The sequence below is a fragment of the Sturnira hondurensis genome, unplaced genomic scaffold (genome assembly GCF_014824575.4).
Source record: "Sturnira hondurensis isolate 20B ecotype Veracruz unplaced genomic scaffold, ASM1482457v3 Scaffold0014384, whole genome shotgun sequence".
Classification (NCBI taxonomy): domain Eukaryota; kingdom Metazoa; phylum Chordata; class Mammalia; order Chiroptera; family Phyllostomidae; genus Sturnira; species Sturnira hondurensis.
In genome coordinates this window covers 22,841,065-22,856,916 of record NW_028087015.1, presented here as the reverse complement: position 1 = coordinate 22,856,916, position 15,852 = coordinate 22,841,065, and the positions used below count along the sequence as shown (strand labels likewise).

At 35.3% G+C, this 15,852-nt stretch overlaps 1 protein-coding gene across 1 annotated transcript in view; it reads left to right on the top strand.

The window, feature by feature from the left end:
- CDH12 (cadherin 12) overlaps positions 1-15,852 on the top strand; it is a 347,372-nt gene that overhangs the window by 175,667 nt on the left and 155,853 nt on the right. Inside the window, exon 3 of the mRNA XM_037063046.1 lies at positions 11,082-11,376. Coding sequence (XP_036918941.1) covers positions 11,082-11,376 — 295 coding nt within the window. The remainder of the gene's footprint in view (positions 1-11,081; positions 11,377-15,852) is intronic.

The window sequence follows — 15,852 nt, the reverse complement described above, 5'->3', positions numbered from 1 at the left end:
GGAGCTGCTAAGATTTCCTTTTATAAAATTCTGTATTTAAAAAAAAAATTGCTTAGAATGGCTAGCTTAGAGAATACTGGTATAGAGTGTGATCAGATTACTGAATCTCTGCATTTGGTTTGAGTTTAATTAACTGTTATTACTTGAATGGCGGGAGCAGACCTGCGCCACAACCAGTCTGTGGTGAGTCAGTCAACACGTCCTCTGGGCTTCCTCAATGATTTACACGCTGTGAGTGCTGCCTTCCACGCTGAGCTCACCATGCACTAGATCATTTGCTTACCCTTCCCTCATTCAGAAGTTAAAATTGGGATGCATTTCACTCTGATCTAAGAGAAAAAGCAGAATTGTTTCAAATTGTGGAAAGGATGAATTAGTAGAACAGTAAAATCTGCTACATCTCCTTTTTTTAAAGCTGATTTTGATATGGACTAGATTTGTTCATCTTTGGGGACTTAGTGATTGATTCAGCCCCAAATCTGTAGCGCTTGAACACAATCGGCATTTAACAATGCCTTATTGCATGGCAAAAGAAAGTAGATAGTTCTGCTTTGGGGGAACGTAGCAAGATTTCTTTATATGATTAAAAATAGGTTCTGGGTAGAAGATTTTTAAGTTCATTCTATGTGGAAAAGTTAGAATGCCCCTTGGACTTGACATAATGTTATCACAACTATTCCTTCTGTCTTTTCTTTATTTCTCTTATTTTAGTCTTCATTTTCTTCTATTTCCATTGTGCTTCCATTATGTTGTCCAGGGCTCACAGTTCATCTATCTTAGTAGTTACCCACAGACTTTTTGGCTGACCAGAAAGGCAGATTCTGACCTTGGCCAGACCTGACATGTCTGCCCACAGTATGGCCAAAGGGACAAAATGCAGTAATTAACACCCTCATTAGATTTACAGGATGGACTGTTTCAGGATCACATATACAAAAGAAGGAGCAGATGTGTTTACTAGAAATAGTGGATTTAGGATACTGGCAAGGAAAATTAAAGAAGCAAACAAATTAAATAATGTGTCAGAAAATTGGGGAACATAACCAAGAGATAAAAGTGGTTATGAATATTTGTATAAATACCATGTTCCACGTGAGGCTATTATGAATAATTTTTAAATGATGTAGCAATATTAGCTTTCTCTAATTAACTATATGTACTAGTTTTCTGTTGCTACCTAACAAATTCCCACAAAACTCAGCAGCTGAAAACAGCATCCATTTATTAACTCACAGTTCTCTGTGTGTAAATGTAGAATAGCAGGACAGGGGTCTTTGCTCAGGGTCTCACAAAATTGAAACCAAAGTGTCAGCAGAGTTGTGTTTCTCTCGTGAGCCTGGGGGACAAATCAGCTTTCAATCTCATTCACACTGTTGGCAGAATTTATTTTCTTGCCATATTACCACTGACGACCTCTTTCTATTGCCAGCAGTGATGTGAGCACTACCCTCAACTCTTCTAGGTCACCCGCCTGTGTCAGCAATTATCAACATCTGTGTTTGTGTTCTTCTGAGTCAGCCAGGGTATGTCTGTGACTTCCTCTTTCTCCACCCAGAAAAAGACTTTCTCATGGAAAGGTGATCTGTGGTTAGGTCAGCCCCACCCAGAATAACCATAGAGTTAAATCCATAGGCTTTGCTTTGTTGGAGATCGTGCGGAGAGTGTATACCCAAGGGAGAGGAATCTTGGGCAACATTGTAGAATCCTGCTTACCACCCCATATGTCTGAATTCAATCATAATTGAGAATTAATATTTGATTTGGATTTAATTTTCTATGAAGTATGCAAAAGTTTCATGATCTACAATAATACAATAACCAATAATATATGGAGAGCTGAAAATTGTAAAAAGGAATGAACAGAGATCGGTAAATAAACTACATTTTAATTTTGGCAATGATACAATTATACACTCTATACTATTTGTGTTAGCTTGGGTACATGGTGGTACAAACACACACATGGTCAATTCCATAGATTCCATGAATTGCTAGGAAAATTTAATAACAAAGCAATTCAGTATCTTTTGAAAAATAATAGAACATTGAGAGACTTATCTATCATTTAAGGTATCACTTAATATCAAATTTTGCAGCTGCTTTTATAATCCCGAATTTCTCAAACACTTTGAGCTCTATCAATTCAGTAGCCTGAAATCATTTTACTAAAGCATCCAATAATATATATTTGTTAAAAGCAGTCAAAATTGAGGTTTCAGCATCTGTTAAGGATGTCTTTATTTTTATTTTTTCAATAATGTGTTTTTATTTATATATTTAAAGTCAAAGTGGAACTATTATATCTTCAGGGATTTACTTGGAATCCTATTAACCCTAGTAGGAAACTAGTGAACCCTGAGAATGATTCCTTCTTAATGTGTCTATAATGAGAGCTTTAAAACATAAATCTGTGGCTAACCAACATTCAGATACAAGATTCAATTTACTGCAGTTTGAATTTCTAACACAGACATTACTGTTTCTTTTTCTTATTAATATATTGAAATGTCGCATTAAGATTACTCATGTTCTTACTTTTGGGAAAAATGAATATTTAATTCCCAAACACTATACAAATAAGATAATATTTATGTGTATAAGACTGAGAAATATGAATACTAAACAGAAAATTTGACATAAAACAGCTTGACTCATTGTACAAGAAAAAAAAGAGCACAGCCTATACTTGGATTTATTTTTTCCGTGTTTGTAATATTATACTTTCAAAATCCATTTAAAGCAGGTATTAGAAAGTGAGGAAAGGAAATAAAAGGCTTCAATGAGGTGGCTTTGTGATTAAAACATAAAGCAATTCCTACAGTAATGCATGCGGCAGAAAATGGGTCACCTTCAAACCACCCTTGAAAATAAGCAGATAATGTAATTTCAGATTGCATTCTTAAGAGCGTCGCTTCACAGTGGGTATATCTACTTAGCTTTTCATTCAGTTTGGAAAAAATGTGTATATGTGAGCACAAGAAAACACACATACTCTTCTATTCTCCTTTTTTCCCCACACACAATCTGTAGACATACATACACTTAAATGTCCCCATATGCATGCCTATGTTTACCGGCATGGCCGTTAGTTAATTGTGAGAGAGAATGGATGCGTGTTGATGACTGTTTCTCTAACTGAATGGCGTTCCTCCATTAGGTTTTTAACATAATAGGTGTTTGTATGTTTCAAAGCTAATTATGGTATAAATAATATGCAGAAACAGAAAAAACTCAGTTGTAATTGAAATTTTAATATAAAAGTATATTCTCTTCACCATAAATATCATTCACACTTTTCTAGATGAATATTAATTGTTCCAAATATATATTTGACACCTTGTATATTATCAGAATATTTCTAACTGCAAATATGTCACTTTGTATTTTAAATAAAACACAACATGCTTTTTAAAATATATAATATATGCTTACTGAATTTTTCAGTAGAAAAGTGTGAACTGAGAAGCACAAAACTATACAAAGATACTGCTTTGAGTGAATATTTTTGTTATTATGACCCATATTGTTCCCAACTGGGCTCCTGTCTCCTTAAGAGGAAGGACTAAGTAATGTTCTCTATTCTGGTGTCTCCTGGAATCAATAATTGGCAGTGCGAAGCATTTTTAATTAACCTATTTTCATTAATGCATCCATAATAATACAATCTAGTTTTGCTGAAACTGATGTCACAAAACCAATTCTGAGTCATTTATATCATTGGCTAATCTGATTCTCTAACCAAAGATTCAATGATTTTTTTTTGTCATCGTTCTCAAGAGAGACCCAGTTCTGAAAGTTAAGACATATGACATTACATTAACCAAATTTAAAGAGTTGATTTGGTTTAAGTGTAAGTCCCAAAGGCACATGGGGTTAGAGTAACTGACTTGAATCTCAGCTTTGTATCTTTCTGTTTGCGTATCTTCAGGGAAAGTCGCTTCTCGGTTCCTCAATTTCTGTAGCTGCAAAATAAGGGTCAGCGTGGGATTGCATTCATCGTTCTGAACATTAAACTGGTTTTAGATTCCAAAGCCATCGGAAAGTTGTCTAGCAAGAAGTAGAAGCTCGGTAGAGTTTTTCTGTCATTATTTTGTATCCAATTAATTTTCTTGTGCCTATGAATATAAGTGAATATAAATGGAAACAAATCTTGCTGTACTGGGCTCGTTTGAATATAAATAGAGAGAAATGAAGGAAAACGGATGCTATGAAGTTAAATACAATGTCCTCCAAATTGTATGATATAACTATTAGAATCCATATTTTACATATGAGGATTCTGACACCCAAATAAGTTCAGTAACTTACACAATAACATCTGGGTAAGAAGAAATGGGTTTGCAGTTTTAACCCCAAATGCCTGGCGCGCATGATCATGGATTTTGGATAAGTCTATGTTTTACATTAGAGTTAAGATTTGAATCTGAGTACTTTATTAAAGGCATAGGCAATGTGGTTAGGGTACATCACATAGTTTCTGAAATTTAAATTTTACATTTTGAACTATTAACATTTATTTAAAAAGACTTCTTTTATCAGCTCTATCTTGTTAGTACACCATTTACTAGTTTGAGAATTGAATAAAGCTTATAAAATTTATTACACAGTGACTGGTATTAAGTAAGGGCTGATAATATAAGTAATAATGTAGAGAAGTAGTAACTACTCATAACAAATTAACAACAAATATACATTTGTTATAATGTGTTATTATTATTAATGACCCATACATTTTTGTCATTTATCTTAAATCTAGAACAAAACATATGTATCTACTCAGTTCTGAAAAATAACCAGTTGAAATCATTCATAAAAATCACTTTTATTTCAAAGAAAGTTTTCATCACTGATGGTTAGGTTGAAAAAGTTTATTGTCTGGAAATGTTTTGTTACCTAAAGCATGGCTTGGAGGAAAATGTTTCACAACTTTGGAAATGTAGTAAAAAAATTATTTTAACCTTCCTCTAAATATTTTTCCTTTCAAATTAAGGTACCATGCCAATGACCTTTCAGACTTTTACAGAAACATCTATTAATATACTGTGGCACCTCCAAATGATATATGGCAATCTGGGTGAGCTAACATATTTTACATCGTAAAATATGACAATCTGGAAAACTAGTAAGTTTTCAGATGCTCGTATACAACCACCCACACAATATTTAAGGCCAAAAAAAAAGATCAAAAAGAACATCAGATGAATAGCATCATTTTCTATAACATTGTTAAATACCAAAAATTTAACTGAGTACATTGAAAGATTAAATGGACTTCATTCGATCATTCATGAATCAGGCAGCTTCCTGTGTAGCAAGTGTAAAGGAGTTCTGCTGAACTGCAGAAAATAAAAGTTTTCTTGATCATGGAAAGGGTGTAGTAAAAGGAAATTATGTTAGCAAAGCACTAATTGTCTCAGGCAAGGTCACCCTCCTAAGGGGAAAGGGAGTCCTATATGGTGGACTACCTCTCTGGTGCTGACCAGGTAATTCCTGCTTGACTGGGTGAGGTTACCTTCCTGAGAGAGGTTGAGGCTGCCTTAGGTTAGGTCTTGACAGGTATTGACTTGGTTTAGTGATGTGGGGCTTACTTAGCACAAGTGACTCAGTTTTGCTCCTGCTGTCTCTTTTTAACAACAGGATGTATAATGAATGTATCCTAAAACTTTAGCTTTTATTGGTCCCAAGAATTGCAAATAGCCTTTGTTCTTCTTCGCCCTTCCTCGGCACACCTCTGGGAAATGCAGGCCTTTTTAAAATTGATTTTTACTTTCTTAAATAGAAGTTGAAATATTTTCAGATGAGAAATAGCTTTGGGTCTCTAACCCAGTAAGGGAGTTCTCGCTCCCACTGGGCTGTGGAAGGGAATCCTAACTTTGTAAAGTAGTATTCTTCTTGCTCAGATAGCAACAATCAAGCTAGGAGGAAAAAATGAGTCTCTGTCGGGAGCAGAATGGAATAAATGTTGAATATTCCTGAGCCTTCAGTGGCTGCAGAAAGAGAGAATTTTTGCATTGCATAGACTTAAAATCATCTTTGGGTCTAGTCTTCTTTTGTCAATAAGCAATGCATTAAAAAACAACTTATGGTTTTGTAGTTTATCCAGTTGCCACTTTGATGTTCTTGGGCACAGAATTGGCATTAACAGGAAACTAAGCAACTACAGAAAAGGAAACATGAAGTCCTTTTTCTTTAAAGTTCACCAGGAAGAATCTAGCAAAAGCTGTTTGTTTTGTACATAATAAAATTATTTCAGCCGAAGAAACTCGCATAAAATTGTCTTATGCTCGTTTTTGCAAGTTTAGCTGAACACATCCTGTATGTAAATAAAACAATTTCTCCTTTCAACAGACTCCATTCTCTCCCGAGGCCCAGACACTGCCCCTACCCTTGCAAAGAGCAAATGAAAATAAAATCACTGCCGGGCATAATAATATAAAAGCATTTTCTATTCTTATGTGCACTCTTCAACCCAGGGCAAAGAAGAATAAATTCTTTTTCTGTGCAGCAGTTTCTAAAATATAATCAGAGCAATGCTAGTAAATACTTACATTTAGATTAGCTTACTCAAGTTTTAAGGACTAGAATTCAGTTTCACTTACACAATGCAGCTAGTCCTTAGTGTCTTTCTTAAACCTCTTTTGTCATTTCATTTTCACGCTCCATGTGAAATGACTGGGAGAGCATCAGAAAATAACAACACCACTTCTACAAAGTAACTGCCTGTACACCGCATGTTTCTACATCTATCATTTATGGAACTCTGTTTCTGGGATAAATTTTGTTTTAAACGTCAATACTAAAAGATGATTTTATTGGAGTTGGCTGATTCAGTCAGTAAATACAGTCAGCACTTACTCAGAAACAAATTTTTAAAAACTGTTGAAAACATTATAAAAAAACACTGCTTGTTGTTATTTTTAAGTGGCAATGCTTGAATTACTATTTTGCTGGATCTGTAGCTTAAAGCCCCTGTACAAGATGTGGCATCGTGTGATTTTTCCAGTTAACACAACCCAAAGATGAACCAAAGCACAAGAATCCTCCTTCCGTACCCCTCCCTTCTTATGGACATGAACTAAGAAGCAGCTTTGCAGTGTAAGCTAAACCTGAATCAAATTACCTTGCTGAAGGGTTAAAATAAAATTTCATCTCTAGATGTCAATTTCGGGAATCATTCAAGATTCAAAAATTTTTACAACAACTGTCATGATTTTGATCTTGGAAATGGTTCTTTTATTTTAAGAAAGTAAACAGTAAAATACACACATTCATCACATTGTTTATAAAGATAGACAAAACCCAATGACTTCCTTAAATGGATAAAATACAGATATTAATTTTGAATAATTTCAAATGACACTGAAAAATTACTAAACTATATTATTATTGAAAGCATAGACTCATTCATCATTCTTAAATATTATGAATATATGCATTCATAGTCAGAAAAAATATATGCAAATATAAGAAGATATATGAATATGCTTATATATATGTACCATTTCAGATATGTATATACTTATTTACATTTATTTATATATAAATATAACTGAAAGTGTATAAAAATGATCAAAGAAGTTATCTATAAGTAAGAGACTGAAGGGGATTTTAACTTTTTTTAAAATATTTTTATCTTTAGAGGGGAAGGGAAGGAGAGAGATATCAATGTATGGTTGCTTCTCCTGAGTCCCCCGCTGGGAAATGGCCCATAACCCAGGCATGTGCCCTGACTGGGAATCGAACCGCAATCCTGTGGTTCGAAGGCCCGCGCTCAATCCACTGAGCCACACCAGCCAGGGCAGATTTTAACTTTTTAATATTCTGTATTCAAATTATTTTATATGTGATATGAAGAAAATTCTGTAATACCCACCATCGGAAAAACTTCATTTATTCAATATTAGAATTAATTGTGGAAAAACACCTCTAGTTTAGGCCAGTAACCCACGTGCTTGACTTAACAATGATTAACTAATTTTGAGTGCTGCCTGCCAATGCAGTTTACTGTATGTGATCTAAGCTATTATCTTGCAGAGACTAGTATAAAATTCTAATCCTCTGACAAGTTTTACATTCATCAAGTTTATTTGCAGTTCATATTTTAATGTATTTTCTCCCCATATTTCTTTGAAATTTTAATCTCTATACAAATCAGATCTAAATTAGAAGGAAAAGGTATAAGAGGAAGAAGAAATAACTGAATTTAATTTGAATTTTGGATAGAGCTGAAAACACATTTGCTTTTTTATTACGTTAGCTTGAATAGAAAACTGTTTTGATTTTAGCTAAATGAACTTTTTTTTTTAACTACTTGGATCACATTGTAAAACCTATTTAGAATTTTCATTTGGTTTCCACAATATTACCACATATTTTTTGAACCGTTGGCAGAATGGTTGCCGTTTATAAAGCCATTGCTTTTGCATTGAGCTTTTGCCTGTCTCATATCTTTAGATAACTTTAAAAGCAAAAGGAATACACGGTGTGTTGAGTAACTTTAATGGTATGGTTTAAATTTGTAATTTGAAATTCTTAAGTTCAAAGGAAATTTATCTGCAGTTTGACTTTATACTTGGAGCTGCCTATGCTTCCGAGCAGTTTGTAAAGGGTTGCGGGGCAGGGTGAGAAACTTCCTTCTATCATTCACAGCATTTTTCTTAGACATGAGTAAAATACACAAAAAACTTTTAAAGAAAAATCAAAATCGAGTGTATCATTGATGTGGATTCTGGCCGGCAGGATCTGGGTGTGTTGTGGTTGCTATGAGCAAATACAAACGGACTGCGGAAGTCCTGTGGAGAAAAAAAAAAAGGGACAGCCCAGCCACTTTCTAAGTGAGAGAGAAGATGAGAGAGCCCCCCCTCCACCCACCCCTGCCTGGACAAGCTTTTTTTGCTTCTCCGGGTCCATTACATCGAGGATGGTCCTCATTAACTATGCACAGGTTCGCTGAAGGTGATTACTTTTTACAGATAATAAGGGAAAGAATGTTGCTAGTTACTTCAAAGAGAAGAATGTGGCAGACCAAGGGGGAAAGTGGTTGAACTGGTTACACTCCATACTTGGGAGGTTTAGCACAGACTTTAGGAAGTTATAGTAAGCACTTTTGGGGTGCTTGCTGTAACTCAATTCAGGGTGAAGTGCTCCCTCAATTCAGGGTGAGGGAGTTTTAGCAAAAGCAAGTCTCATAGCAGCCTAGGTAAAATGCAGGCCTGATTCCCCATGGGAAAACCTCTCCGTGGGCGTGGTCCTGTGTACGTACTCATACTCACTTCCCACTGGTTTTCCACGTGGGCCCTGAGCTACACTTTCATGCCATGCAAAATGGTCCCGTACATATCATTATTGTTTTTTTTTTCATTCTCTAACACCAGAAAGTCTATTCGTGAAGGCATATTTCTATAACTTAAAATACTTTCAAATCTTTTCCGGGGGGGGTGTTGAACCATTAACGAAAAGAGAACTCATTCTTACCCAAAATTGTGCAGGAGAGCTGAGGTTGTCTGCAAATTTTAAAGCACAGCCCAAATAGCTGTGGACAGTTTAAAAGTTTAACACTTTTCCTTTGACTGATCAGTTGGCTGAAATGAGCTTTTAAATATAAAAACTTGGACATTGAAATCCGAGGCTGTATCTAAATGAGTGAGAATAATTTAAAACATTTTAAAGCAGCATCTGAATGAAAAATGATAGTTTATTTATAAGAATACTACATGTTTTTAAAAATTTACACTATTTATAAAATACATTTATGACTATACATATTATCAAATAGTTGCATATAATGCAATATTTCTATAGTTTAATAAGTATAACAAATATTTATTCATTTGAACAATTTATAGATTTCTAAGACTAGATCTATCTTTTGTCAATTATTGGATTCCCATCTGAAAAAATCGTGACTTACTGTATTACAATGATAATTTCTCTCCTCTTCATTCCTCTACCTGATGCCATTTGTTTATCCTTTTTCATGCTACAATACTGAATTATATGTGTTGAATTTCAGAAGGAATTAACAGAAGTTCAAAACTCTCCTCTAAGTTCTCAAATATATAGAGTGAATTAGAGCAAGCCATTTGTCTGTGAATATGAGAGGATAACCAGCGATCCTACCCATCATTTGGACAGTAATATTCAATAACTCAGTGAAAGTCAATCCGTTAAGATGAGATACCTGTGTCATGTGTGACAAAGCTCTTCTTGTCTGCCAGACCTCTCCTCTCTTTTCAAATGGAAAGACCCAATGTTAGAGTTTCTTTACTTTGTGTCCCACTCAATTCAGATTCTTGATTTCTTTCTTCAGGATATTTAGAGGATTGGTATTTGGTATTTATGATTAAGATTTGGTATTTATGACCAAATTTATCATAATTATAATTATTTAGCCCTAGTTGGTGTAGCTCAGTGGATGGAGCGCAGGCCTATGAACCAGACATTCGCAGTTCGATTCCCAGTCAGGGCACATGCCTGGGTTGCAGGCCAGTTCCCAGCAGAGGACACACAAGAGAAAATCATACGTTGATATTTCTCTCCCTCTCTCCTTCCCTTCCCCTCTGAAGATAAATAAATAAAATCTTCAAAAAATAATTGTTTAAAATGAAACAATAAGTATACTTAAGGTTGGTGCATTTTTAATAAAAAGTTCCCCAAAAGTATATAAAAGGAGTGAATAGTGCCAATATTCAAAATAGTTGTATTTAATGCATGCTGATGTGTTTAGGGGCTTTACTTCTGATCTCTGCAATATATTAAGAAAAAAGTGATTGACAGAAGACTGAAATGGTGGATAGATATGTGACCTATCTATGGGATAAGTCAAGTAGATTAAAAGGTGAATGGAGTTTTAGGGATACACAGGGGCTTGCCACACATTTTTCAAACTCTGTTTTTTGTATATTTATGAAGACAAAAAGTAAAAAAAAGAATGATATTGTTTTGTTTAACTTTTCTTATAGAATATTATACTGCAAATAAGGTTTTTTAACCTAGAACCAGTAATTTAATGGCCTCATTCATTCATTCTCTCTCTCTCTCTCTCTTCTCCCTCCATTCTTCCCTCCCCCATCCTCCTAAAGCTCCATTCTGACTTAGATAAGGGAGAGGGCACTGTTAAATACACCCTCTCAGGAGATGGCGCTGGCACCGTTTTTACCATTGATGAAACTACAGGGGATATTCACGCAATAAGGAGCCTGGACAGAGAGGAAAAACCTTTCTACACCCTTCGTGCTCAGGCCGTGGACATAGAAACCAGGAAGCCCCTGGAGCCTGAATCAGAGTTCATCATCAAAGTGCAGGATATTAATGATAACGAGCCAAAGTTTTTGGATGGACCATATGTTGCCAGTGTCCCCGAAATGTCTCCTGTGGGTGAGTAGACAAACCAAAATTCTATGAGTTGCTACGGGCCTTTTCACATTTATTTTCTGCAGCTTGATATAAATATCTTATTTGTAATCCAGAAGACTATTCTTCCACCATAGAAGATGCAATTATTTTCATTTAGTTTTTCCAAATCCTATCTAATTTTTCTTTTTGCTGCACTCAAAATACACAAATAGATGCATAAATATCTAGGATATATAATATTCTTCACTTTTTTCCAATCATTGCATTTCCCTGAACTCATAGAATCCCTTTGTACTTTAAGTGCAAAACTCACTTTGGACCGAAATTGATTGTCATTACAATTCCAGACACCTACATATTTGGAGGTCACCACCACACTCACCAAATACCAGGTAGTAATTCTTGGCTGAAAGTAAATGATCGAAGCATGTACCACATCAGAGTATGAAGGTGGTACCTGAAGGGGTAGTGTTGCCTTGAGGCTACAGGTCACACGTGGCAGTTAAGCTACACACTAGAAAATAAACATCATGATGCAGTCATTATTAGAATAATTTCACAATGAAGTCATAGTATTGTTGCGATGCTTAATAATGAATAAAATATAAAATCACATCTCAACAACAATTTGCAAAGTCCTGAAATATGTATTTTAAGGTCAGTGACTCAAGGATTCCACCTTCAATGTCAACTTTAACTTACAGTGTTCATTCCTGTCACCACTGCCAATCCCTCAGGTTTTCCCAAAGTAAACTTTAGTTTCTAGCGCATTTGTAAGTTGAAGCTACTCATCACTGCCAGGCAACAATGTGAAACTCTTCTGTGGGCAGTTGCTAATATTCCCTACGTCTGACAGTCTTCGGGTGGGTTCTGCCGCCCTTACAATTGGTTGTATTCTCACAAGAAGTTTATACAGCGTACCCTGAGGGCAAAAGCAGGTTACTGGCTATAGGAGTTGTCACATAGATTGACCATAAATGCACTTGAAATTGTGTCTGTGACCTTATCAGGCATTCAAAGACCGTATTCTTTCTTTGACCTGAGAAATCAGCTCAGAGTAGTTCACCTAAATGTGAAAATTTTGTGTGCATACTCAAGGCTGCATACCTAGTACTAGGTTTCTGCTACATTTCTGAGGTTTCTGCCTCTTTTATGTGGTGCTATGGTTGCTAGAGATTTAAAAATACAATTGGAATATGTCTTATTAGAAAAGTAGACCCTGAAAATGGGGAAGTGAAGTTTTAAAAAAGTATGTTTTGCTTTTACAGGGGGAGAAAAATGAAGGTAATATTTTGAGGAACAGTATGGATTTTAAGAAGACAATGCTTTTTAGTAATAAATGGTTTAGCCTGGTGCTGACTTCATGGAAATTGGAGATATTTACATGAAATCATGATCCTCAATGACACTTTATTACCCAAACAGCATCCTGAAAGCAAACACACACCTCTCTGCAGTATTAGACCATTCTCTTATAATATAAACAATTAAGTCTTCTGTAGTGCCAGTTAGGATAAAGGGTAGTTGCAGAGTCTGAGCCCTTACATCAGAAGTTCACAGCTGGCTCTTGAAGAGAGAAATAAATCTGGAAAACCAGACAAGCAGTAGGTGAATAAGAGAACAAAATAGCTTTTTGTGTACTGTTTGGTGGAGACACTGTTTGCTGCGCTGCTGTGAGGTACGAGAAAGAACTATGTTAGCATACACTGCATCTACATAATGTACTTTTTTCAAATAAATACTGAAAATTGTAAACACCACATACGGATTAAATATTAGAAATTGAATATCCGCCATGCACTAATCTTGCCAGTCTCTGCAATCCTGCCTATGCATACGTAACCAAAAAATACAAGAATCCCACTTAGATTTGCAGTATTTGATGCTTTTGTTTTTATGTGGCCAACCAAAAGCTAAACAAAATCTAACCAAATCAACGTGCATCCGGATGCATTGATTTTCCTAGAGCTCCTGCACTCCATTCCCAAGCATCCCTCACCACGGGGAAATGCTTCACTGCTGTAAGCCGTCTTGTCCAATAATTATTTATTCTCTATTCCCTTTCCCTACACCCCCTTCTAGGCAAATCCTGTATCATTTCCTTTAGAATTTCAAAGTAACTTTTGGTCAGGACCAGATGGAGCTCACAGCGGTATACGGGGCAGTGCAGACAATCCCCATCAGTTATATATATATATGTCTGTATTTGAGATATATTCTAGGAAATAACTGTTTTCCCAATAATTGAGAATGCTACTATTTCCTTTTCAAGAAAAGAGAAGAATCAGGCAGTCTAAAAATACATGTAGTACAATAGCTAATTTTGTACGATAGAATACCAAGAAATACTGTAACATTGAAACAAAATTTATTACGTGAATGTGTATTTAGCAATAATGGAGTAGTACATCTGAAAGGATGATGAACAATTAAACCTGGAATGGAGATTAAATAAAGTGAAAATTATTAAAAAAAACCATAATTGTATAAAGGGCAGATGGTAGTGAGCAGGGTAAGTAAAGATTTCAGAGGAAAATCAATATTTAAGACATTTAAGACTGTGCAATATATTTAGTTCCTGAGAGTTGTAGAAAATTCTGGTGAATCTATGAATTGTTTGAGGGAAAGGTCACTTTGTTACCAACTCGTGCGACACCCAGTATGTCACAGAAGTGATATTCATAGTTAAAGTGCTTTTACTCCGACCTAAGGAAATTACTTAATGATCCAGATTCCCCTATTCAGAGTTACTCCTTGGAGACAAATTTGGTCATTATGAATGTGGTCTTAGTTCTTTAAGATCACCAGAGTAACAGTGAGTTACAGTAATGTGCCCTCTTCCATATCTGGTAATTATGCATCAGTAGGCTATGCAGCTTAAGTTACTTTTCCTGGAGTGCTGACAGGTTTAACAGCTTCGAATCCGTATTCATACTTGCGCTACCTTCCTCTGTCTGAGCTAAGCCATTCTGCGGCAGCTGATTGGGTTTTTGGTAACCAGGTCTCTCTGACATGTTTAATACGTGTCAATTCAGAGTCATAATTTGTGTGGAGACCTACCATTTTCTGAACAATAGGTAGGGGCCAGAAGATCTAAGTAGATATTTTCACTTCCTATTTTATTTAATCATTACAACACACTCCTGCAGTGCTGTTTACTGATAGATCTTTATTTTTATATGAAAACTGAAGACTTACGTATCACAAAGTAGGAATGACTCTCAGAATCTTTAGATGAACTTAATCACAAGTAATTATGCCTTTTATTTGGAGGTTAATGATTTCTAAAATAGTTGGGGGCGGGGAGCTTACATTTACTTTTCCATCTCAGAGGAGCTGGTTCTTTTGAATGCATGTTATATTGTATTGTTAATTATATTAATTTGAGAATGAATGCCCCCAGTTAAAAACTGTGCAGCAGATATCTCTTGTCCACTGATGTCAAAAAGCAAGGGAATTACACTGCTAACTTAAAAAATTATTAAATTGCTTCCCTTTGTTTACTTAACATGAATTTTATTTTGTTTTACATACAATTTGGAGACAAATGCTAAGATGAAAAGTTTGGCAGACCCTTTAGTAGGTTATTAAACAGAATGTTTTCTATATGCTCATACTTAAATAATCCAGTTCCAGGATAGAAATAGGAAGGTTGTGACTACACTTCGCATTACTTTATTCTATCATTATTATAATTTAGAAACATGAATCAATATCCACATTTTCTTGCGCTTGTGGAAATGCTGTGGTAGACAATCCAAGAAATGATGAAGCAGATTTATTATTTTATCTCATGAGCCAGCCATGACCACAGATAGTAGCCCACGCAGCACCGTGGGAGCAGGCGCATCACCCTTGGTTTCTCTCTGTGTCCCACACAGTCTTTGCCAGGAAGTTAGAGACAGGATATTGGCTGTTTTCTATAAACAAAGGCATTCTTTTTTAATAATCAAAATATAATGCTTAATCTCAGGAAATTAACTTTAATGCCTCATTGCAATCTAATCCTTAAGCCCCATTCAGGCTTCATCAAATGCCTCAATAATGTCTTATATAACCAAATTTTTAAATTCAAAATTAAATATTGCATTTAAGTGCCAGGTCTCTTTAGTTTCCTCCTAGTTAGTTCCTTACTGTTTGTTTGTTTGTTTGTTTGTTTTTGACTTCGGTAACTCTAATAGTTTTGAAGATTTAAAAAAAAAAAAGAGTGGCACCATATTGGCCTTTTCTGATGTTCCCTCCCAATTCAGCGTATGCATCTGTGTTAGCTACATCATAGAGGTGCTGTTGTGTTCTTTCTGTAGGCTATCAAGTGAAACATCATTTTGATTTGCCCCATTACACATAATGTTTATTTTTATTACTTCATAAAGATTTTGTATTAGTTATCTATGGCTGCAGAAAAATTAACCCTGAACTTGGCAGTGTAAAAGAACATGCATTCACTTCTCACAGGAGCATAGATATCGACAAGTGGCTTAGAGAGGCAACTCTGGG